This window comes from Mobula hypostoma, chromosome 1 (genome assembly GCF_963921235.1).
Source record: "Mobula hypostoma chromosome 1, sMobHyp1.1, whole genome shotgun sequence".
Taxonomy (NCBI): Eukaryota; Metazoa; Chordata; class Chondrichthyes; order Myliobatiformes; family Myliobatidae; genus Mobula; species Mobula hypostoma.
In genome coordinates this window covers 113,524,011-113,550,765 of record NC_086097.1, presented here as the reverse complement: position 1 = coordinate 113,550,765, position 26,755 = coordinate 113,524,011, and the positions used below count along the sequence as shown (strand labels likewise).

The window sequence follows — 26,755 nt, the reverse complement described above, 5'->3', positions numbered from 1 at the left end:
TCTCTCATTGTAGGGTTGAGGACTGATATCTAGAAGCAAGTTTGAGCAAAAGCAAAACATTAAATTTACGAAATGTTGACGGAAGAAATGAATAACAAAAGAAATCTTGAAGGAAGGGTGTTGCTGAAATGTTTCTCTTTTGCTTTTTGGCCTGGAGGTACATTTTCTTTTTAAATTTATATGTTGGATTTTATTTTTGTAGTGCTTAGTGTTCTGCTTGACTCTCAGCTGGGCATCAAATCTTGTAACAGTTCATTCCCAAAATGCCTGCTGAGATAGTCACCCCTGCTGCTGGAGAAACTATTCTAAATGTACTAAACCTTCTCAGTCACCTTCAGACTGGCTGGTCCAAACTCTCTCTCTCATGGCCCAGCTCCTCTTGTCTCTCACCCTGTGCTCTTTGACAATCTCCACTACTGCTTATCTGAAGGATAACAATAAACTAGGTTTGGGAGTCAATAACTGTCATTGATTTAGAGCATGGTATTTCGGTGATACTTTCATGTCCAGAGCCCCTTTTATCTCGACCTCCAATGAGTTTTTCTTTTCCCAGTGAACCTTGAAGTCATGATCCAGCACTCCAGAACTTCCTTCCATGCCTCAGGTTTTCCATAAATCCATAAGATGTAGGAACAGAGTTAGGCCAGTTGGCATTCTGAGTCTGCTCTGCCATTGAAACATGGCTGATAGTGTATGGCACAATAGGGCAGAAGTTAGAATAATGCCACTATGGCGCCAGGTTCAATAGCCCTGCTGTCTGTGAGGAGAGTGTACAATCTCCCCATGTCCAGTGGGTGTTCCACTTTCCTTGCACATTCCAAAGATGTACAGGTTAGAACATTAATCAATTACATAGGATGTAACTGGGCAGCACAGCCTCATTGGGTTGGAGGGGCCTGTTACCATGCTGTATCACTAAATAAAACAAAATACAAATCATTTTTCCAACCCCATTCTTTTGCCTTCTCCCCATAATCCTTAGTTCCCTTACCAATCAAAAGCTTAATCAGTCTCTCTCTTTATACGTCAAAGTTTTCCTTCAATTTTTGCCATCAACGAACATTTTCTAAAACATAAAAGCCTAGAAATGTGATTGCATAGTGCTGCATTTTTCAGTATTGAGGGGTTAAAAATCAATTTTCTTCCCCTGCTGGTGGGAACAGTTGTGGCTATTTCCATATTATCATGCATTGCCCTAGAAATTCATCTAGCTAGTTTTGATTGTGAGTCATGTCTTTGAACAACAAGGCGATTTCTATATTGAGGAGAATGGAATGACATCACTCTTTGTGCAAAGCTTTTCGGACGGTGTAATAGGTGGCAGATTGAAGCTTTTGGACTGACATTTGCATAGAAGAGTGAGGGGGAGCTCAATGCTATGTTCACTTGACACACCTTTTTGGGTGCAAATTAATTTTTAAGCCAAAAACACATGTTCTATCCATGTTTAATGAGGCAATATTGTGATGGGATAGAACTTACCTTATGCTTGCATTATAGATTTGAAACCCTTTTTTTAGGATTTGGTGTGGTAGTGACTAATAAGTGTTTTGTTTCACGAAGGGTGGCTTCATCCCTTTTTGTTCTGTTATCAGCATTTCTGACTGGGGAGACATCAAAGAAGAATCAGTTGAATTACAAAGATAAAATTTATGCTTTTGGGCATGAGCTAAGTGTAGAAACTAGATGTAGAATTTGGGTAGCAACTTGAATTTTTCTCAACAGGAATTTTGAATATAATGTAATAAATACAAAGGTAACTACACTCATCTATTGAGATGTGCCCACTACAATGATCTCACTTTGAGAACTTTCTATCTTAGTATTTCATGTCCTTGTTTTTTTTATTGCTATTAATTTATTTTGCATTTACACAGTTCATTGTCTTCAATGCTCTACTTGCTCCTTCATTGACCCTGTTGATAGTTTCTATTCTATAGATTTGCTGAGCAGGAAAAAAAATTTCAGGGTTGTATGTGGTGGCATGTGTGTACTCTGATAATAAAATTTACATTGAACTTTGAAAAGGTGGAAGTGCTTAAATATCATGCTGATGTTTGATATGTTTGGCATAATTTGAATTTTAAACTAATTTTTAAGAGAAGTTTATGTTTTTTTTAAATTTCAAGGTTAGAAGATTGCAATGGTGGCCAGCACACTTCAGCTATAGCTTCAACTCCAAGATCGGTCACAGAGAAGACTTCACAGATGGTAGTGAAAGATTATGGATTTTGGTGTCCACGACCCCTCAAGAACCCAACTGGGCATGGTAGTTCATTTCTTGGTGTGGGTGACTGTTTGCCACCATGTCCCAACATGTACTTCAGAGAAAATGAATTGAACTTTGCCAAGTATTTCATTGGAATTGTTTCCATCATTTGTCTGTGTTCAACTCTCTTCACATTCTTGACTTTTCTCATCGACGTTCGAAGATTCCGTTACCCTGAGCGACCTATTATTTTTTATGCAGTATGTTATAGCATGGTATCTCTGATATACTTTGTTGGTTTCATTGCTGGTAATAACATAGTTTGCAACAAAGCAAATGAGAAATTGGGTACCATGGAAACAGTTGTCATAGGTGCACAGAACAAAGGATGCACAATCCTTTTTATGCTCTTATATTTCTTTACCATGTCAGGAACTGTTTGGTGGGTAATTCTGACCATCACCTGGTTCCTAGCAGCAGGTTTGAAGTGGAGTTGTGAAGCTATTGAACAGAAGGCATTGTGGTACCATTCTTTTGCCTGGGGAATGCCTGGGATATTCACAATAATGCTGCTTGCCTTAAACAAAGTTGAAGGTGACAATATTAGTGGTGTATGCTTTGTTGGACTGTATGACTTGAATGCTTTGCGTTATTTTATCCTGACACCATTGTGCCTCTGTGTGGTGGTGGGATTGTCCCTCCTTTTGGCAGGAATTATTTCCTTGAATCACGTACGACAGGTAATTCAACATGACGAAAGAAATCAGGAGAAACTAAAGAAGTTTATGATTCGAATTGGAGTTTTCAGCGGCCTATACTTGGTGCCATTGGTAGCACTCCTGGGATGTTATATTTATGAGCAAGCTCTTCGGACGACTTGGGAAACTACGTGGGTTCATGATTACTGTCAAGATTATCCCATTCCGTGTCCCAATCAGGTACTTTCAAAAACCTTTGTCAACGTCTTAAAAACTCATTATATGTCACTGTGAACAATTACTGCTCAAAAATTATATACTGTTCACCACAAGCAGAGAGAATTGGGGTTTCCACTACTGAGTTAGGTGTTTTAAGGTGGTAATGTAGTAGAAAGTAATCAATAGAATAGTCATAGTTGTGATATTTTGTGAGTAGTTATTTAAACAGAACCATAAGCATTTTACTGTTTTTTTATTTTTGAATAAATAAGCAGGAGAAGGATAGGGAACATGGTAACACACAAAATTCTGGAGGAACTCAGCAGGTCAGGCAGTATCCACCAAGAGGAATAAACCGTCAACATTTCGGGGTGAGACTTGATGAAGGGTCTTGGTCCTCTCCATGGAGGCTGCCTGACCTTCTGAGTTCCTTCTGCATTTTGTGTATACTCTGGATTTCCAGTATTTGCAGGAACTCTTGTGTTTATAAAGAATACAGATGAGGTTAGACTCAGCACCACTATATTCTAGTGTTCTTTATAAAGTGTTCCGCATGCTGAACTATGCAGCTATTTTGGATCAAAAACATCCTATGATTAACTCTCATTAATTTTTTTTGTGCAAATAAGCTCTTGTCAAATCATTGATGAGAAATACTTTACAGTCAGATTCAGGAGATCTGTTAGGTTAATACTGCAGAGAGCTTTGAACTTTGTTTGCTCCCAGCGACTGTGTGATATAAAATAGACTAAGAATGGCTGCAATCATTGTCATTTGTCATCTTTAATTAGCTCCTGATCTCCTGAATGCAATCTCATCAAGACTTCATTAAACCCCTATAGCGTTTTAGATAATAAAGTATTTTTCTTTTACTTTCTTTTTCTTTTACTCTTTTAGACAAGAATGTCTGCAGAAGATGGAAACCCAAAGAAACACATACAAGATGCTGGAAGAACTCAGCTGGTCAGGCAGCACTTGTGGAAGAGAGTAAACAGTTGACATTTCAGGCCAAGACCCTTCTTCAGGACTGGGGAGAAAGGGGGAAGATGCCAGAATATAAACGTGGGGGGAGGGGAAAGAGGCTAGGTGAAACCATGTAGGTGGGAAAGGTCAAGGCTGAAGAAAGAAAGAATCTGATTGGAAAGGAGAGTGGTCAATAGACGGAAGGGAAGGAGGAGAGGACCAAGAGGGGAGTGATAGGCAGGTGATAAGATGTAAAAGGTCAGAGTGGAGAATCGGGAAGTGGAGGTTGGGGGGTGGGTGTTGTTGGTGGAATTTGTTTACTGGAAGGAGAAATTGATATTCATGCCATCAGATTGGAGGGTACCCTGAGAGAATACAAGGTATTGCTTCTCTGAGGGTAGCTTCATCTTGGCACAAGAGGAGGCCATGGATCAGCACATCAGAACAAGGGTGGAAAAGGGAATTGGAATTGAAATGTATGGGCACTGGGAAGTCCTACTTGTGGTGGATGGTGCAGAGATGCTCAACGAAACAGTCCCTGAATTTATGACGGACTTCACCTATGTAGAGGAGGCCACATTGGGAGCACCAGAAATACCTTCTTATTCTGGCATTTTTCCTCCTTCCTTCTCAGTGCCGATTAAGGATCTCAGCCTGAAATGTCAACTGTTTACACTTTTCCATAGATGCTGTCTGACCTGCTGAATTCCTCCAGCATTCTGTGGGTGTTCTTTTACTATGTCTTCAACTGTTTAAAAACTGTTGCTAAAGACATCTCTAGCTTACAACTTTGTATAATTGTACAATATAGATGTATACAAAAAAGATAAATTATATTCAGCGTAGTTCATTAAATTCATTTTTTCTTTATTTTCCTGTGAACATCCGCAAGAAAATGAATCTCAAGAAAGTGACATTTATATACTTTGATATTAAATTTACTTTCAACTTTGAACTAAAGAGAGAATATCATGTGATGAATATTATGTTAAAGTAATTGCAACAAGCTGTAGTCTACAAGTTGATCCTGTTTAATTACAAAAAATTCCACGTTTATCTGCTTTTGAAGCGGCGATGCACATTTAGCATTTGCAAGCCTTTTAATTATACCATTGGTATTTTAATTGTTGTACAAATTCAAAAATTATCTTCCCCTTTTAAGCTTTGTCAATCCAAAACATGAAGGTATAGACTTTGTCAGGATGTTAAGACAGAGGCCCCATGTGATGTACTAATCCAATAACATCAGAAAATTCTTAACTTCAGCATGGTCTATCTGAGTTAATGAGTCAGAGTTGGGACATAAGGTGTGTTAAAAATAGCCTCAGAGTTCTTGGGGAAGGAAGGGGAGACAACAGGGCAGAAGGAGAAATGATTAGCACCAGGCTGGAGTCAGGAAGTGAAAGAGCTGCAAGGGTTGCTGACAGGTTGACATTGAACAAATCATGTTGGAGCCTCTATCCCGCTGCGAACCTCCTCTACATCAGTGGGACCTGATGTAGATTGGAGGACCGTTCTGTCAAGCACCTTCACTCCATCCACAGCAGGAAGGATTTCCCAGTGGCCAACTATTCCAATTTCACTCTGCATGACCATTCTGACATGTTGGTCCATGGCCCCTTCTGCTGCCATGATGAAGCCACCCTCAGGTTGGAGGAGCAACTTTCCTTACTTTCTTCAGTCCAGAAGAAGGGTCTCAGCCCAAACCCATGAATACTGCTGACAAAACAGCATTCCCCTGGGGTCAAGGTGCAAAACACAGTAACACACAACACATATAACTATGATAACAGAAAAACATACTGTTAGAAAAAAGATAATAGTATGGCCCAAGACGTGAGTGTAGATTGATGGTACACAGATGTTGTCTTGGAGTCATGTTTCTGCCACAGCGGTTACTCATTTCTTGCAAGTGCAGCTGCAGATTAAGGTAGTACAGCTTGTCTTCCTGCTAGCGAACACTGGAGGGCAGCAGCAATGGGAAGGGCCAGCCTCCAACTCAGCGCAGAATCCAGCAGCAAACAGCTAGCTCCACTGTCTCCTTCAATGACGATCAGAACAGGCGATCCCGAGGCCTAAGGGCCCTGTCCATGCAACACAGTACCCCTGCCATTGGTCTCGCTGATTAACTAACGAATCAGACTTGCAGCATTCTACATTGCCAGTGTCCAACAGGGTCTTGCGATCCCAATAAACACGTCTGTTAGGGTATTTCCTTTTCCACACAAGACTCATTAGGAGACTCTTTATTTATATGACACTGAGAGCAACGACTCCACTTATGATCAGTACACGCACCCTCTTTATGGTTGATTCTACCGAGTATGGTTTGTTCAACATTTCCATATTTGGTATTGTCCTAAGCAAGCTAGAGGGAAAACGCCTACATCACGTAGCCTCAGGTTGTACAGCTGCAAGCTAGAGAGCAGCACTACGTAGTCTTATGTCTACAGCAGAAGCTACAAGGCATCACCATGTAATGTTCTGTCTGTAGCAATAGAGCAGAGGGCGGCTCCACAATTTTCTGCTGGTTCAGGCCTTAAGCAATACAGATAATTCTGTAGTCTCACAAAGGTATTTGCCCAGCCCTAGTTGGCCAAAATCCTCCACAACTCCCAAGCCAATCATTTCCACCATTTATTGAGTCGTGCACTGCCTGGATGGCTGAAGCAGGCTTGAACATGGTGCCCAACATGTCCAGTTCCATTGCTATCAAGCAAGTCGCTGATGGTGTAGACCAGTGGTCCCCAACCTCCGGGCCGCGGACCGATACATTGCCATGAAGAATGCAGTGGTTGTCAGAAAGCACCCAGCACATCTTTAAGAAAAAGGCCGAAATAAACGAGCTAATTAATTAGGTGCCGCCCGATGTGCTGGGTGTGTTCCGACTACCACTGCACCACTGCATTCTTCGCGGCAATGTATCGGTCCGCGGCCCAGAGGTTGGGGACCACTGGTGTAGACTTGCCATACTTGATGTTCTTAATATCCAGCAATGTCTCGCAATCATAAAAAAGACAAAGTACGAACAATTGCCACTTTGTTTGGACCCAGAGAGGCCACTGCACCTGAGCACACCACCATCTTACTGGAAGACATTTTTTCTGTGTTACTTAGGTTGTAACCAGCTTGTAACAACCCACACTTACCTGGTGAGGTGCAAGCAAGCTGAGATGCAATTATTTGGCAAGCCGTTGGCCTTTGATAAGAAGCTAGGGATGGGAGGTTTGCCTGTGAGGCTACATCAGTTTTTAAATGTCTTTTTTATTCAGAAGATCAAAAATAATAAAGTCACTGCAAACAATTTTAACATTATTTTTAAAAACCTAAAATATAATTTAAAAACTCTTAGAAATCAGTAATAAAACAAGTGTATATATAAACTTCTCTCCAAATTTCCCAGCTCAGAATATGGGGACTCCCATTCTACATCAGGTCTTACTGGATTCCCAAGAATAATGCTGGGGAATCTCAGTAGACAGGAGTCCACTGTGGGACTCCGTGTAGAGGCCTGCCATGTAGTGAACTAACTGAGGTCTCCTCCTGGACGTAGATGCTTGGATGCCTTTGAACACCAGCTTTGGAAAAGCCAGCACACAATTAGAACTACTGGGCCAAGACACTCAAATAACCCATTTAAAAAAAATGGATACAGAACTCAGCATGCAGGATGGCTGTAAGACAATTTTGCATTTGTACGCTGTATTCAGTTCTACTGGTCCTTATCCAGCACACTGTAAAATATCCGCTAGATAAGGGATTACCAACCTGGGCTCCATGGCCCCCCACTTAATGGTATTGGTCCAAGTTTGGGAACTTCTGCACTAGATCATTACACCTGCTTGAGTTGATTGTATCAGGAAGGGGAGGGGGGAGGAAAAAAACTAAGAGTGCACGAGCTCACTCCTATGAGTGACACTTCATAACTGTAACTGGGTGAGTTATAGTTTTCGCAGTTCCTGCATTCAGATGTTTAACATTTTGGCAAAATTTTTGTTTGGCTCTTGTCACAAACACTGAGATATCCAGGAGGAGAAGTGGAGCATTCATCAATCACATTGTCATGGATAGTGGCAACAGCAGTTGAAAATGATAAAGTACTGTCATTGGGACAGGACTCCATCAGCTGGTTATGTCATTTCTCTGGGACTTCTGTCAAAGTTAGGGCATGAGATGGGCAGAACCTTGGCAGGAATTTTAGCTGTGCTTATCTGCAGGTGATATAGGAAGCCTACTGTGTCATGATAACATTGCAATACTGACAGAATGCTGGAAAAACTCAGCAGGTAAGGCAGCATCTATGGAGGTGAATAGTCGAAGTTTTGGGCCGAGACCCTTCATCAGTGTCCTGATGAAGATCCCTGGCCCAAGACTTTGACGGTTTATTTGTCTCTAGAGATGCTGCCTGCCCTGAGTTCCTCCAGCATTTTGAGTGTGTTGCTCTGGAATTCCAGCATCTGCAGAATCTCTTGTGTTTATGATAGCATTGCTCAAGTTGATTCTTCTCACTAATGAACTGTAGTCTTCCACCCTGGTTAAAACCCAGCCAATTTTGTTTTCTAATAGTAATGTATGCTGTGGTGGCATAAAATTTTATTAAACTTAAACTGTGAATGCTTACTCAGTTTTCTGTGGTGTATTTTCATCTTTTTTTTTTGTCTGCTTTTATTCAGGTAGAAACTCTCACCAGACCTGACTTGTCTCTTTTTATGATGAAATACCTGATGACTCTAATTGTCGGTATACCAGCAGTTTTCTGGGTTGGCAGTAGGAAGACCTGTTCTGAATGGGCCAATTTCTTTCAGAGCGCTCGCAAGCGAGAGTAAGACCACTCGTTTATCTTTTGGTAACTGTGCTTACAATATGTGTGGAGGGTAGTGGCATAATAGATTAGCTTTATTTTCACTTATTCGTCGAAACATACAGTGAAATGCGTGGATTGCATCGAGGATGTGCTGGGCAGCCGGCAAGTGCTGCCATGCTTATGTAAAATGCCCACAGCTTACTAACCCTAACCCATTGGAAAGTCAAGGAAACCGGAGCACCTGGAGGAAACCCACAGGGTCACAGGGAGAACATATAAACTCCTTACGGACAGCAGCACAAATTGAACCCCAATCCTACAGCTGGCGCTATGCTCCTGCAGCATAGACATGCTGCTTGTGGGGGCTGGGATGATTTCTTTGTGGAAATATGGTGATGGCCTTATACAGTAGCATTGAAAGAGGGTCAATTCACGCTCCCATGTAATGTGTTCACCCACTGGAGCTATTGAGGATGAAACCTCCAGATTGCTTTTCAATTTCAAATCTCCAGTGCTTTTGCAATATTTAGGTTTATGAACTTAATTTTGTAACAATTAAAGAGTTAAATTACATCTTTTCATTCTGCCTCTTGGCCACATTTCTTTGTCATTGTCTCTGTGAAGACAGACAGATATATTAAATTCATTTTGTCATTTTTTTTCCGTTCCCCATTTTGACTCCCCTCTTATCCCTTCTCATCTGTCCATCACCTTCCTCAGGTACCCCTATTCCTTCCTTTCTCCCATGGTTTGCTGCTCCGTCCTATCAGATTCTTTCTTCTTCAGATCCTTGCCTCTTCCACTTATCACCGCCCAGCTTCTTTCAACACTGACTCACCTTTCCCCTCAACTAGTTTCAAATGCCACCTGTCAGCTTGTACTCCTTCCCCTCCCCAGCTTCTTATTCTGGTTTCTTCCCCCTTCCTTTTCAATCCCGATGAAGAGTCTCGATCCAAAACCTGCTGAGTTCCTCCGGCATTTTGTGTGTGTTGCTCTGGATTCCCAGCATCCACAAAATACTTTGTGTTTATGATGTGTGAGGTTTGGATTTTGATTTTTCGGGAATATGAATACAACAGCATAATCACCACACATCAAATCTCAAAGAATTAATTTTGTTGAAGCATTGTCCATTTCGATGACTGATGATTATTTTCTGAATCTTCTCGTCTTTCTTTCGCCCTAGCCCAATAACAGAAAGCCGCAGAGTGCTGCAGGAGTCCTGTGAATTTTTCCTAAAGCACAATTCCAAAGTCCAGCACAAAAAGAAGCACAAGTCGGGTTTGCATAAACTCAGGGTCATCTCTAAATCCATGGGGACATGCACCACAGGTGTGGCAAGTCATGGGACGTCCCTGCCTGCCGCCAGCCCAGGGACACTTTCAGAAGCTAAACCTTTTCTTGAAATCAATGAACATGATGCTCTCCTGCCTGAAATGCCATCCACCTTGAACGTCTCTACTGGGGAACGAGCTTCTATCAGTTTATTGAGCCAGGCAATGTCTGCTGACTTGCCAGAGAAAGGAAGTAATGAGGGCAGCAACTCTGTTGGACCAAGAGTTCAGTCTGAAGGCATTCAGCGTGTCCCAGATGGAAGGTAAGGGGCAGCTGATTTGCTGTGTAATTTAATAATTGCATCTGAAGTTAATAAATGCAGTGAAATTCAATTCTCCTCAACATTATTGTAAGCATTCGGGTTTGGGGATCAGATCCTAACCTTCCAATATTAAAAGGATTGGTTAGTTGTTTGATGCAGAAATGTAGAATAAGGTAGAGGATCTTGTAGTGCAGTTAAAGATTGGCATGTATGACATTATGGGCATCACTGAATCGTAGCTGAAAGAAGATTATAGCTGGGAGTTTAACATCCAAGGATACACATTGTATTGAAAAGGCAGGCAGAGAGGCTGGAGCGACTCTTTTGGTTAAAAAAAAATCCTTAGGAAGTGTTGAAATAGGATTGGAAAATGTAAAATTCTTCTGGGTAGAGTTAAGAAACTGCAAGGGTGAAAAGACCCTGTAGGAGTTACATTTAGGCCTTTGAACAGTAGCTGAAATGTGGAATACAGATTATAATGGGAGATAGAAAAGGTATGTTAAAAGGACAATGCTACAATGTCATGCAGTTAAACTGGGAAAATCAGGTTGGTGCTGGATCCCAAGAGAAAGAATTTGTAGAACGCCTGCAAGGTGGCTTTTCAGAGCAGCTGGTGGTAGAGCCCACTGGAGAAAGGGCAATTCGACTAAGGGGTCAGCTATTCTGGATTGAGTGCTGTGTTATGAGCCAGTTTTGATTAGGGAACCTAAGGTAAAGGAACTATTAGGAGGCAGTAATCATAATGTGACAGAATTCACTCTGCAGTTTGAGAGGGGGAAGCTGAAAACCAGGTCTACCAGTATTACAGTGAAGTAAAGTGAACTACAGGAGCATGAAAGGAGATAGCCAATGTTGATTGGAAGAGGTCACTAACAGGGGTGATGACAGAACAGCAATGCTGGAGTTTCTGGGGGCCATGCAGAAGACACAAGAAAGATGCATCTCAAAGATGAAGTAATCTAAAGGGAGGTTGATGCAACCATGACTGACAAGGGAAGTCAAAGACAGCATTGAAAGCAAAAGTGAGGACATACAATATAGCAAGAATTAACGAGAAGTTAGAGGATTGGGAAGCTTTTTAAAAACCAACAGAAGGTAACTAAAATAGCAATAAGGAGAGAAAAGATGAAATATGATAGAAAGCTAGCCGGTGATGTAGAAGAGAATACAAGAAGTTTTTTTCCAATGTATGAAGTGTAAAAGAGTGGGATATAGGACAACTGGAAAGTGGTACTGGAGGGAGACAATGGGGGACAGTGAAACAAGATAAGCACCCACGGCATTACAGAAAGATACTAGCATGGGTAGATTGACTGACTGGCACTGGCAGAAGGCAAAGAGTGGGAATAAAGGGGGCCTTTTCTGGGAGGCTGCTGGTGACTAGTTGAGTGCCACAGGCATCATTATTGAGACTGTTTCTTTTCACGTTATACGTCAATGATTTGGATGACAGATTTGATGGCTTTGTGGCCAAGTTTGCAGATTACCTAAAGATAGGTGGAGTGGCAGGTGGTATTGAGGAAGCAGGGATTCTGTAGAAAGACTTGGACAAATTAGGAGAATGGGCAAAGGAGCAGCAGATGGAATAGAGTATGGCCATGCATTTTGGTAGAAGGTGTAGACTATTTTCTAAATGGGCAGAATGCTCAAAAATTCGAGGTGCATTGGGACTTGGGGCCTTCATGTAGGATTCCCTAAAGGTTAACTTGTAGGTTGAGTCGGTGGTAAGAAAGTCAAATGCAATGTTTGCATTAATTTCAAGAGGACTAGAATATAAAAGCTGGAATGTAATGCTGAGGCTTTATAGGTGTGACCGGCATTGTTAGTCTAGGGAAGACAGTTTCTGGCTCCACGAAGTGTGTGAAATCTGAGGTGCAAAACCTCTTGTTTGTGTGGATGTTGCGTGATGTCATATCCTGTTTCAAATCAGTACCATGAAATAACAGACAGTACACCATATGCAATTAGACAATTTAGCCTTATAATTCTTAATTTCACTAGAGGGTTAGTAAAGAAAGACAAAAAGGAAAGGGCCCATTTTAATAAAACAGTCTAACGTGCACGTTGGAGTTCACAGTTTCCCTTCCGGTAGTCCTCCATCAATTTCCCCTGGGTTTCATCGACTTCTGGGCCCAGTCCAAGTCCACTCCTTTCAGGCATCTTCTCTCTTCATCTTCTGCTGAACAAAAGACCTAGAACAGCCCACTCTCAGGCACACAACAAGACAAAAACACTCCCTTCATTGGATGGCGCACATTCCAAAGCCCCTGTTATCTCTAGCCATAACCCAAACATTGCTGCTACAAAACAACCATTACATTAACAGTGAAACCTTTCCCAGGGCATTACATAGGCATTGTTCAGACCCCACTTTGAATATTTTGACCAGTTTTGGGCCCCTTATTTAAGAAAGGATTTGCTGGCATGGAAGAGATTCCAGAAGAGGCTCACCAGAATGATCCTGGGAAGGAAAGGGTTAACATACAAGAAGTATTTGATGGCTCTGGGCCTGTACTTACTAGAGGAAAGAGGGAGATTTCATTGGAACCTGTTGAATATTGAAAGGCCTACACAGAGTGATTGTGGAGAGGCTTTTCCCTGTAGTGAGGGAGTCTAGGACCAGAGGGTACAGCCTCAGAATAGGGCATCTCTTTAGAATAGAGATGAGGAATTTATTTAGCCAGAAAGTGATGAATCTGCTTACGGGAATAAGGCAGGAGAATGAAGTTAAGCAGGATAATAAATTAGCCATGACGGACTTGTGGGGCAGACTCGATGGGCTGAATGGTCTAATTTGCTCCCATGTCTAATGGTTTAAATGCATTTTTAATTAAAGACATTTCAGACTGAGCTCTTTCGCTGCAGTCTGAATACCCCTGCTTCCAGATAGGGCTGTCACTGCTGGGTTGAACTTCTCAATCAGCAAAACATGGAGACAAACAGTCCTGATGCATGGTGGTGTGATTATATTGTAACTGGCAGAAATGTTGAAGAATGATGCAGAGGCAGGTGGAGTGAAAGGTGAGGACTGGGGGAACTTCATCCCCTTTCTATTTTTTCAAAGGGAGGCAGGTGACAGCTGAAGTACAGGAAGTGGAAGAGACGAAGACGAAAGCTTAGTCAGCCCCCACTCGTGTGGGTGGTGGGGGGGGGGTGGGGGGTGAATTGCTTGTTTCCTGAAAAAGGAGAACATCTTAAATATCCTGTAGTGAATGGCCTCATCACAGGAGGTAGAGAAACTGTGAGAAAAGAATGACAACTTTCCAAGTGGCAAGGTGGGAAGCTAGCTGTGGGAGTAAGTGCATTTATGATAAATGTCAATAAGTCGTTTGTCTCTTGAAATGGAGACAGAGATACCAAGAAAGAGGAGAGGGGTGCAGGAGTCAGCACCAATGCGGTTGTCAGTGTAGTGCAGGAAGACTTGAAGAGTGCCATTAGACTAGGCTTGGAACATAGATTGCTTCATGTGGCCAACAAAAAGGAAGGCGTTGCTGGGGCCAATGTGAGTGCCCATAGCTTCACCTTGGGTTTGGAGTAAGTGGGATGAATGAAAAGAGGAGATGCTGAGGGAAGGTGCAAGTACTACCAGGTGGAGAAGGGCGCTACTAGAGAAGAACTGGTTTGATCAATGTTCCAGAATGAACAGAGGTTTTTGATGAGGGGTGGAACCAGACATCCACGGTGAAGATGAGGCAATGGAGGCCAAGGAATTGGACGTTCTGAAAATAGTGGAGAATATGCAAAGTGTCCAGGATCTAGGTAGAAACAGATTGGCAAGGGATGGGGTAACAAAATAGAGGGAAGGGGTAAGTTTGTGGTGGTGGAGGAGGGGTTAGGATGAGGCAGAACCCATGAGCCTTCCAGGTAACAGAAGCATTGGCTTGGTGATCTTGGTGGGGTCATAGTTGCAGTTGAAGTCAGAAGTTTACATACACTTAGGTTGACGTTATTAAAACTCATTGTTTAACCACTCCACAGATTTCATATTAGCAAACTATAGTTCTGACAAGACGTTGAGGACATCTATGCATGAAACGAGTAATTTTTCCAACAATTGTTTACAGACAGATTATTTCAGTTTTAATTGACTATATCACAATTCCAGTGGATCAGAAACAAACAAAATCAAAAGAAATCAGCCAAGACCTCAGAAAAAAAAATTGTGGACCTCCACAAGTCTGGTTCATCCTTGGGAGCAATTTCCAAACACCTGAAGGTACCACGTTCATCTGTACAAACAATAGTACACAAGATAAACACCATGGGACCATGCAACCGTCATACCGCTCAGGAAGGAGACGCATTCTGTCTCCTAGAGATGAACGTACTTTGGCGCGAAAAGTGCAAATCAATCCCAGAATAACAGCAAAGGACCTTGTGAAGATGCTGGAGGAAACAGGTAGACAAATATCTATATCCACAATAAAACGAGTCGTATATCAACATAACCTAAAAGACTGCTCAGCAAGGAAGAAGCCACTGCTCCAAAACTGCCATAAAAAGCCAGACTACAATTTGCAAGTGCACATGGGGACAAAGATCTTACTTTCTGGAGAAATGTCCTCTGGTCTGATGAAACAAAAATTGAACTGTTTGGCCATAATGACCATCGTTATGTTTGGAGGGAAAAGGGTGAGGCTTGCAAGCCGAAGAACACCATCCCAACCGTGTAGCATGGGGGTGGCAGCATCATGTTGTGGGGGTGCTTTGCTGCAGGGGGGACTGGTGCACTTCACAAAATAGATGGCATCATGTGGATATATTGAAGCAACATCTCAAGACATCAGCCAGGAAGTTAAAGCTCGGTCACAAATGGGTCTTCCAAATGGACAATGACTCCAAGCATACCTCCAAAGTTGTGGCAAAATTGCTTAAGGACAACATAGTCAAGGTATTGGAGTGGCCATCACAAAGCCCTGACCTCAATCCGATAGAAAATTTGTGGGCAGAACTGAAAAAGCGTGTGCGAGCAAGGAGGCCTACAAATCTGACTCAGTTACACCAGTTCTGTCTGGAGGAATGGAACAAAATTCCAGCAACTTATTGTGAGAAGCTTGTGGAAGGCTATCCGAAATATTTGATCCAAGTTAAACAATTTTAAGGCAATGCTACCAAATACTAACAAAGTGTATGTAAACTTCTGACCCACTAGGAATGTGATGAAAGAAATAAAAGCTGAAATAAATCATTCTCTCTACTATTATTCTGACATTTCACATTCTTGAAATAAAGTAGTGATCCTAACTGACCTAAGACAGAGAATGTTTTCTAGGATTAAATGTCAGGAATTGTGAAAAACTGAGTTTAAATGTATTTGGCTAAAGTGTATGTAAACTTCTGACTTCAACTGTATGAGGATGTGTTTGAGAACTGCCGCCGAGCCTTCTGCAAGGTAGCATGCAGTTTGCCTTACCATCACAGTCACTGATGGACTGTACAATCTCATTGCTGGACTGGGCTTTCCTGTTGCCCTACTTGACAGCACTGGGCTGAGCTGTATCTGTCTTAGTTTATCTATGTTTGCTGTTTCTCTGGATCACTTCCACTTCTCAGTCATAGTATTGCAATGCAAGGATCTTGTGACTTGTTATGGACTGGCCAGAGGGGGACATGCTGAACATCTATCATGAAGTCCTCTGACCGTTTGAAGCAGTCTTTTTCTGGCTTACATTGGATTTAAATTCTCACCCTATTTGAAGTCATCAATAAAGCAAAATCGGGATTTTTTTTTTAATTGAAGCAGATTGGGTTGTACAGGTGAAAAGTTTGTTGCTGGAATCAGCGTATTTTAGTTTAAAAATGGATGCAAGTTATTTTGCATGGGTGCATGAAATTCCTCTTAAAGCTGTGGTGCAAGCTCATGATCGACTCCATTTATCACCAATCTCGCCGATTAAAGCATGGAAAATTGAAAGATCGAGGCGAGTGAGTGCTCAGCGCCGCCTACCAGCCTCTTGCTCTCTGCTGCCAGAGGAAGATGTCTCTGTGTGTTGGTCTTTCAGTTGCTGATCCCGGAGGACGGCCCCTACATTCAAATGGCCTCTCTCCCTCAATGCTGTTAGAGGGTGGCACCAAAGTTCTGGGTCTACAATGTATGCATTGGACTGTGGTTCACTTGGCCTCTTTCAGTTTTATGTTTTTATGTTCTTTGTTTTCACTCAATCTTGGCAGAATATAATATTAATGGTAAGACTGTTGGCAGTGTGGAGAATCAGAGGGATTTTGGGGTCCGAGTCCATAGGACGCTCAAAGCAGCTGCGCAGGTTGACTCTGTGGTTAAGAAGCATATGGTGCATTGGCCTTCATCAATCGTGGGATTGAGTTTAGGAACCGAGGGGTAATGTTGCAGCTATACTGGACCCTGGTCAGACCCCACTAGGAGTACTGCGCTCAATTCTGGTCGCCTCACTCACTACAGGAAGGATGTGGAAACCATAGAAAGGATGCAGAGGAGATTTAAAAGGATGTTGCCTGGAATGGGAAGCATGCCTTATGAGAATAGGTTGAGTGAACACGGCCTTTTTTCCTTGGAGCGACGGAGGATGAGAGGTGACCTGATAGATGTGTAAAAGATGATGAGAGGCATTGATCGTGTGGATAGTCAGAGGCTTTTCCCCAGGGCTGAAATGGCTAGCACGAGGGCACAGTTTTAAGCTGCTTGGAAGTAGGGACAGAGGACATGTCAGTGGTAAGTTTTTTACGCAGGGAGTGGTGAGTGCGTGGAATGGGCTGCCAGCGATGGTGGTGGAGGCGGATACGATAGGGTCTTTTAAGAGACTCCTGGATAGGTACATGGAGCTTGGAAAAATGGAGGGCTATGGGTAACCCTAGGTAACTTCTAAAGTAAGGACATGTTCGGCACAGCTTTGTGGGCCAAAGGGCCTGTATTGTGCTGTAGGGTTTCTATGTTTCTTTCCTGTTGCCATTTGTGAGAATTTTTTTGGTGCCTGGGGGGTGGTTGATGTTCCTATTGCCATTTGCTCAATTCTCTTTTTGCATAGTTGGAGGATTGATGTTCTTGTCGCTTGCATGATTTGTATTTTGTTTTTCTTTGAACGGTTTCCATGGTTTTCATTGTTTCGTGGCTATCTGGAAAGATGAATCTCAGAGTTGTATATTGCATTCATACTTTGATCATAAATGTACCTTGAATCTTGAACCCTCCATTGATGCTTAGAAATTAACCATAACAGAGTGTTGGCAAATAACTTGATAGGCTTTAGAAAGGACAACACACAAAAGGCTGGAGGAGCTCATTTGGTCAGACAGCTTCTATGGCGGCAAATGGAGTGTTGATGTTTCAAGTTAAGACCCATCATTTGGACCCATTGAGTTCCTCCAGCATTTTGAGTGTTCTTCCAGATCCTGGCATCTCCAGTCCCTTGTGTCTTCAGAATGGACAATATTGGTCAATAAATGGAACAATTTGATATAATAAATCTAGCCAGTAGGTACAACAGATGGATGAATCATAATCCTTGTTGTAACTGGAGCACATCCACAGTTTTCTGATAGTGTTGAACCCCATTTAAATATGGGCCATGTTTCTTCAAGTGTTCTTTTGTGTTGAGCAAAACAGAGATTTTGAGACCAATCCGGTAACAAGTAGCAGAAATGGTAAAGAACAAATTTCCCATTTGGCCATTGTGGATGAGGATGGGACACTACATTGATTATATAGAATGTATTAAATATCTTGTGACTGAACACACATTTAGTTTATGGATACTACTGGCAGTCAAGTTTGTGTGACACTTTTTAAATAAGCTTCTTCACATTTACAACAAAGGCTATCTACCACATGTTTTAATTTAACCTCCCTGTCAGTGGTTGTGCTATAGCCTCACAGTTCCTACATTCTCCTGTACTGTGGAGAAACTTGTATGTTCCAGCTAAATGCAAAATCTAAGCATTTCAAAATAATAAAAGTCAAAATAAATTTATTATCAAAGGTTATCAATCTTGAGATTCATTTTCTTCCAGACATTTGCAGGTAAAATAAAATACAGTAGAATTTATAGAAAAAATATAAATAACAAGGGCTGACAAATAACCATTGTGCAAAAGAAGAAAAATCGTGCAAATAATTTAAAAAAAAGTAAAAGATTAATACCGAGAACATGTTGTAGAGTTCTTGAAAGTGAATCCGTAGGTTGTAGAGTCAGTTCAGCATTCAGGTGAGAAGCTCAGGAGCCTGATGGTTGTGGGGTAATAACTGTTCCCGAACCTGTTGGTGAGGGACCTAAGGCTGCTATACCTCCAGCCCCATGACAGTAGCGAGAAGAGAGCATGACCAGGCTGGTGGGGTTCCTGATGGATGGTGTCTTCTTGTGGCAGCATGCCTTGTAAGTGTGCTCAACGGTGGGGAGGACGTTGTCTGTGATAAACTGGGTTGTATCCATCACTTTTTGTAGACTTTTTCAGTCCTAGGTGTTAGTGTATCCGTACTAGCCATGATGTAACCAGTCAGAAGACTCTCCACTGTGCATCTAGAAATTTGTGGAAGTTTTGGATGACATGCCGCATCTATGCAAACTTCTAAGAAAGGGAGTTACTAAATAATGTCTATATATCTACATTTATACTTTGCTGGTACTTCTGATTTTTTTAAAGCTCCACGTGGTGTCAACAGGTTAAGTGTAAATCTTAAAAGAAGATTGATTGCTTTGTGTTCACTTGTGATTTATCCTTGATTGCAGATTGACACCAAGTGGCAACTTCGCTGAGGAATCCACACTGCAAAGTAGCTACACACTTGTACCGCACTATTCATGTCCTACAAGCAGCAAGGGCTGTGCTTCTCTTGTTGTACATGCATTGCCAGAATTCAGCAAAGTGGAAGACCCTGGGAATGATGACTCAAATGCCTGAGGATGCCTGCTCCAAACCATTTGGCTTGATATGACATTGTAAAATATTTTGACCAGAGCATATTATTTGTGAACTTCCCCTCTATGCTTTGTTTTGTAAGCTACTTACTGTCTTCTATCAAGAACAGTAATTTAAATGCATTACATCTTAAATAGATTGAACATAAGTAAATCTAAAGTTTAATATAAATGAGGAAAATACTATAAAGTAGCATGTTTTTAACCATTTTTATGCTTCCAGGCAGTTTTTTTTTGATATGGTGATCTTCATTTTATACTTAAATTTTAGCTTTGTGTTGAGGGGAGAAAATGAGTTTAGTGAATATTATGCAATTTTTTTGTGTTGTGTAAAGTATTCTTAGGTGGCATATATTTCTGTTCAACCATTTGGTAATATTGTTAAATTCAAATGTTATTTCATCTTGTGTACTTGATTACATAGTGAGAGAATTGAAATATTATTAGTGGAGAATAACTTTAAGCAGCTGTAGTCACTATAGAGACTGATCTAGAACAAAACCAATTTCCATTAGTGGGCTGGGTCATATTTATTCTGTACACTGGTGTAGGTGGTACAAAATAGAAGATGAGCAGTCTAGTTTAAAGTATTCAGGGAAAATAAGTTGGAGCTTTATATGGTCAAATTCACTGGAAGAAGATAGCAAAGTTGATATATAGATTTATTTTAATGGGTATGAATCACAGCAAAATTAGCTAATAGTTTAAATCTGTATATTTTGGTCAGAATATAAAAATAAATATATGTAGTCTAGTGCATGTAGGGTGGAATTTTAAACTGGGGTGTGTGTATGTATGTATGTATGTTAGTCTTGCGAGACCATGGATCTGCGCCTGGAAAGTCTTCACTCTCCAGAGCGCAGGCCTGGGCAAGGTTGTATGGAAGGCCAGCAGTTGTCTATGCTGCAAGTCTCCCCTCTCCACGACACCAGTGTTGTCCAAGGGAAGGGCATTAGACCCATACAGCTTGGCACCAGTGTCGTCGCAGAACTATGTGTGATTAAGTGCCTTGCTCAAGGACACAACACATTCCCTCAGCTGGGGCTCGAACTCTCGACCTTCAGGTCGCTAGGTTCAATGCCTTAACCACTTGGCCATATGTATACATAGCACTGGAACTCTCAAGTCAGTCACATTACCATTTGCAACTACAGGACTAAATGTCCATGTTGGGAGTCTTGTGTTATGTATTTGATTTGAGGCTGCAGGCGTCTTCTGCTGGAGACATGAGAGACTGCAAATGCTGGAATCTAGAGCAGGGGCTCCCAACCTTTTTATACCATTAGGCAAGGGGTATGTGGATCCTAGTTTGGGAACCCCTGATCTAGAGCAACAAGCAATCTACAAGAGGAACCCAGTGGGTGGAACAAAATCTGTGGGAGGAAAGGAATTTTCAATGCTTCCAGACAAAATTTCAGGTTCTGATGTAAAGATAATTCCTTTCCTCCCACAGATGTTGCCTCCCCACTCGAGCACCTCCAGCAGATCACTTGTTACGGTAAGCAACTGCTGCTGCCTGGGGTAGATGTTCACAGCTGCATTTCCATCATGAACTGTTACAAATAGTTTTCAGGAACTGATTCTGGGGACAATCTATGGTGGAGATAAATGATGGCTTTGGTTTTCTTCATATTTAAATGCCGTCAGTTTAAAATTTGCATTAAAGCATCTCTAACGGCAATACCTTGGTTGGTTTCATTCAAGACAATTAAGATCTTCAGTTCTAGTAAAGTCAGCATGATTTCCTTAAGGGGAAATCTTGCTTGACAAATTTGTTGGAACTCTTTCAGGAAATAACAGGTGGGATAGACAAAGGAGAGTCAGTGGATATTGTTTATTTAGATTTATAATAGGCCTTTGATAAGGTGCCACAAATGAGGCTGCTCAACGAGATAAGAACCCATGGTATTACAGGGTAAAAGAATGGCTGACTAGCAGGAAGCAAGGAGTGGGAATGAAGGAGGCCTTTTCTAGTTGGCTACTGGTGACACGTGGAGTGTTGGAGGGGTCGGTGTAGGGACCATTTCTTTTCACGTTATATGTCAGCGGTTTGGCTGATGGCTTTGTGGCCAAGTTTGCGGATGATACAATGATTGGTGGAAGGGCAAGTAGGTTTGAGGTTTGAGGAAACAGGGAGCCTGCAGAAGGACTTAGACAAATTCGGAGAATGGGAAAAGAAGTGGCAGATGGAATATAGTGTAGGGAAGTGTATGGTCATGCATTTTGTTAGAAGGAACAAGGGCATAGACTATTTTCAATATAGGACCAAATTCAGAAATTAAAAATGCTTTGGGACTTAAGAGTTCTCATGCAGGATTCCCTAAAGGTTAACTTGCAGGTTGTGTTGGTGGTAAGGAAGGCAAATGCAATGTTAATGTTGATTTTGAGAGGACTGGAATATAAAAGCAAGGATGTAATGGTAAGGCTTTATAAAGCACTGGTCAGTCCACACTTGGAGCATTGTGAGCAATTTTGGCCCCTTATCAAAGAAGGGATATGCTTACATTGGTGAGGTTCCAGAGCAAGTGCACGAGAATGATGCCATGAATGAAAGGGTTAACATATGAGGAATATTTGTTGGCTCTGAGCTTGTACTTGCTAGAATTTAGAAGAATGAGGAGGAGATATCATTAAAACGTATTGAATTTTGAAAGGCCTGGACAGAGTGGATGTGGAGAGGATGTTTCCTATAGTGGAGGATTCTAGGTCCGGAGGGCACAGCCTCAGAATAAAAGGACGTCCCTTTAGAACAGAGATAAGGAGGAATTGCTTTAGCCAGAGGGTAGTGAATCTGTTAGAATTTACTGCCATGTACGGCTGTAATGCATTATGTAATTCTGTGCTGTGCTATCCTGTGTGGGGCACAGAGTACGTAGATGTAAGTCACCTTGATTTTCATCACTCAAACCCTTAGCAAGCCATAGACTGTTCAACTTGTATAGTGATTGAAAGAGGCCAAGGAGTGGAATTAATTGAATAGCCCTACAAAAGAGTTGACGGGTAAAATTGGGCCACGTGTCTACCTCCTTTGCTGCGTCTTTCTGTGCTGAGACTGATCCAGTTTAATGATTAAAACTTTCTCATGGAAGTACCATTCCATGATTCAGTTTGATTGAAGGAGCTGTATCAAAGCTCAATCCAGTAGGTAGTGGAATGAGCTGCCAGAGAGAGTGGCAACCCAGAAGGCAGTTGGACAGGTACATGGAGAAATCAGCATGTAATTTTATAATGTGTTTAAGGAAAATTAAATGTTCAGCCAAGGCAGTTTCCCCCATATGATTCCCCCATATTACTCTCCTTCTAACATTCTTCTTTTAACACCATCATTCTATTTTAGTCTCCATCAAATAAATACCTGTGGTTTCATCCCTCCCCTTAGTTCCATCTGTGTGAGTTAGACAATCAGATATAGGATGAGAATTGGGCCATTTTGGCTCATCGAGTCTGCTCCACCATTCCTTCATGGCGGATCCATTTTATCTTTCAACCCTGTCCTCCTGCCTTCCCTCTGTAACCTACCACGCCCCGACTAATCAAGAGCCTATCAACCTCTGCCTTAAATACACCCAATGACTTGGCTTCCAAAGCCACCATCTGAATTCCACAGATTCAGCACCCTCTGGCTAAAGAATTTCCGCCTCATTGTGAGGCTGTGCCCTCTTGTCCTAGGCTCCTCAACCATAGGAAACGTCCTCTCCACATCCACTCTATCTAGGCCTGTCAGCATTCAATAGCTTTCAATGGGATCCTTCCCTTATTCTTTTAAATTCCAGAGACTACAGGCCCAGAGTCATCAATCGCTCTTCGTATGATGACCCTTTCATTCTTGGAGTCATTCTCATGAACGTCCTTTGAACTCTTCAATATCAGCACATCCTTTCTTAAATAAGGGTTCCAAAACTGCTCACAATACTCCAAGCTTTTTCAATTCAAGCTTCTTCACAATGAATCAGTGAGCTCCGCCTTCGTATAAAATGGCAGGTAATGACGCCTTGAGGATATGTGGTAAGGGAAATGGTGAAAGGTATTCTAACTGGAAATCTACTCCAGATTATTTAGTGTTGCCACTAGCTGGATTGATGAAAAAGTTCAATTCTTTATCTCTTGCATCCTCAAAGCAGTAAAAATCAGCAGAAATTTATTTTGCTGTGTTTTGCACTGTTTTGAACCAAATTGAGCTTATTACTTCCTATTATCTTTTACCTACAGGGTGGAAGCTAGTAGGAAAAGATTTATTTAAGATAAAAATGAATAAATATTTGAAGGATCCAGAAAACTGGCACAGAAGAGGAGTTGAAGCCAGTATGGATCTGCTACTGTCACCTTGAATGAGGGGTGCTTGAGTTCCAGGCACGTTAAGAGTGAGGCAGCAAAATGTACAATATGTTTGCAGATGGATTGTGTTCCTATTTTTTGAGAATGGGAGACATATAATGAGTATTTTTAACTTAATCTATTTTATTTACTAAACATTGCATCTTTAGGAGGTGTATGAAGTCAATATTGCTGACTTATATTTTCAAACGCAGTCTGCCACAATTATGGATTGAATTCATCGAAGACAGTTTTTCATCTAAGTGAACTACTTGAATAAAATGTGTGTTACTGTATTAAAAAAATACATTTCAGTAATTGGAACAAATTTTTGTCCTTGCATTCTAAAACGAGCTCCCTTTGATCGTCCTGGAGATGAGTGTTACTGTGATGTTTAGCAGTGTGTTGCAATTAAAATGTGCTTGGGACTAAATTTAGTGCGATATAATTATAAATTATTTACTCTGGATTTCAAACTCATGTCTGCTAATGTAAAAGAAAACTCTAACAATGAATTGGTATGTGTGGCTTAGTTACTGAAATATGAATGAACTTGATAAGATCCAAGGATTTTCCTTTGAAAGTAATTGGGAAAGGATCAGCTAAATGTCACGTGTGACTACACTGCTGTATTTCTAATATACAAGGTCAGAAGCCACTTTATTAGGTACAGAAGTAGAACCTTGTGTGGTCTTCTGCTGCTGTAGCCCATCCATGTCAAGGTTCAATGTGTTGTTCAAAGGCTCAAAGGTATATTTAATATCAGAGTATGCATACAGTATACAAACTGAAATTCATACTCTTCACAGAATCAACAAAACAAAGAAACACCATAGAATGAATGATAGAAACATTGAAGCCCCTCCTCCCCCTCCCTTCATACAGGCTGCAGCAAAAGCACCGACTCCCCCCACCCGCACTAGATGCTCTTCTGCACACCAATGTTGTAATGCATGGTCATTTGAGTTGTCTTGAAGCAGTCTGGCCACACTCCTCTGGCCTCATAAACAGGATGTTTTTGCCCCAGAATTGCTGCTCATTTGATGTTTTTTTTGTGTGTTTTGCGCACCATTCTCTGTAAACTCAAGAGGGTTCTTCATGAAAATCCCAGGAGATCTGCAATTTCTGACTCAAACCACACTGTGGGGCACCAACAATCATTCCATGGTCGAAGTCACTTGGATCACATTTCTTCCCCATGCTGATGTTTGGTCTGAACGACAACTGAACCTCTTGACCATGTCTGCATGCTTTTATGCTTTGAGCTGCTGCCACATGATTGGCTGATTAGATATCTACATTAACCAGCAGGTGTACCTAAAAAAGTGGCCGCAGTGTATATAGTTTACTTCAATATCTTTGTACTTTGCTGCTATTTTTATAGATCTATTTAAAATGTTTTCTTAATGGGAGTGGCCTGTGATTCAACTGCTTCTGCACAAAATTGTATTTCTGTAACCTGATTACTAGTGATGTTCTATTTGATTACAATAAGTACTTTAACATGTCCTTATTTTATAAGAGTTATTGCTAATTCAAAGTGCAGGTTTTTACATTTAATTAAAATGCTGTACCTGCATATTTGGAAGTGTGCATTAGTGGATTGCTTTGTGTCACTTCTATTCCCATATTTATTTATGATGGTTTGCGTTGTTCTTGGAGCAGTGAGAGTTCAATGACAGTAAATAGTCGTGCCATCACTGGAGTTGAGTATGATGACTCCTCTGTTGGTAGGTCCTCAGGTGGCTGTACAGACCGACCCAGGATCTACATATTTTGGGGCAGTGTGGCTAAAAGTAAGAAGTGGTTATGGTTAGTGGTTGTTTTTTTGGGGTTTCTCAGTCTCTCCTTTCACATCTGCCGCTTATTCTCAGCACAGTGGAGATCATTCTTATGTAGCACTGCCCCCCTCCTGAACCGGTTTCCTCCAGCTACCTCTACTGGAGCAACGTCTTCCCAGTTTTGAGATGTAATGCTGAATTCTGTACATCTGTGTCATACCTGTTATGTACCTGCAGCACAAACCACTGTAGAGTACCTGAATACCCTGGATTACCCTGTTCAGTGTGGCCTTTACTGACAGGTTAAGACCATAAGACAAAGGAGCAGAAGTAGGCCATTCGGCCCATTGAGTCTGCACCGCCATTTTATCATGAGCTGATCCATTTTATCCTATTTAGTCCCACTGCCCCGCCTTCTCACCATAACCTTTGATACCCTGGCTACTCAGATACCTATCAATCTCTGCCTTAAATACACCCAATGACTTGGCCTCCACTGCTGCCCGTGGCAACAAATTCCATAGATTCACCACCCTCTGACTAAAAAAATTTTTTCGCATTTCTGTTCTGAAAGGGCGCCCTTCGATCCTGAAGTCATGCCCTCTCGTACTAGACTCCCCCATCATGGGAAACAACTTCGCCGCATCTATTCTGTCCATGCCTTTTAACATTCGAAATGTTTCTGAGGTATCTCCCCTCATTCTTCTAAACTCCAAGGAATACAGTCCAAGAGCGGACAAACGTTCCTCATATGTTAACCCTCTCATTCCCGGAATCATTCTAGTGAACCTTCTCTGTACCCTCTCCAACGTCAGCACATCCTTTCTTAAATAAGGAGACCAAAACTGCCCACAGTACTCCAAGTGAGGTCTCACCAGCGCCTTATAGAGCCTCAACATCACATCCCTGCTCCTATACTCTATTCCTCTAGAAATGAATGCCAACATTGCATTCGCTTTCTTCACTACCGACTCAACCTGGAGGTTAACTTTAAGGGAATCCTGTACGAGGACTCCCAAGTCCCGCTGCATCTCAGAACTTTGAATTCTTTCCCCATTTAAATAATAGTCTGCCCATTTATTTTTTCTGCCAAAGTGCATAACCATACACTTTCCAACATTGTACTTCATTTGCCACTTCTCTGCCCATTCTTCCAATCTATCCAAGTCTCTCTGCAGACTCTCCGTTTCCTCAGCACTACCGCCCCTCCACCTATCTTTGTATCGTCAGCAAACTTAGCCACAAAGCCATCTATTCCATAACCCAAATCGTTGATGTACAA

The 26,755-nt window shown here is 41.6% G+C and overlaps 1 protein-coding gene across 4 annotated transcripts in view; it reads left to right on the top strand.

Moving 5' to 3' along the window:
* Positions 1-25,264, top strand: part of LOC134350052 (frizzled-6-like) — an 81,825-nt gene extending 56,561 nt beyond the window's left edge. For all 4 annotated transcript variants that reach the window (XM_063054975.1, XM_063054969.1, XM_063054991.1 and 1 more), the window contains exons 4-7: positions 2,130-3,147; positions 8,763-8,911; positions 10,080-10,490; positions 19,190-25,264. In XM_063054975.1, coding sequence (XP_062911045.1) covers positions 2,130-3,147; positions 8,763-8,911; positions 10,080-10,490; positions 19,190-19,361 — 1,750 coding nt within the window. In that variant the 3' untranslated portion in view covers positions 19,362-25,264. The remainder of the gene's footprint in view (positions 1-2,129; positions 3,148-8,762; positions 8,912-10,079; positions 10,491-19,189) is intronic.
* Positions 25,265-26,755: the final 1,491 nt, after the last annotated feature.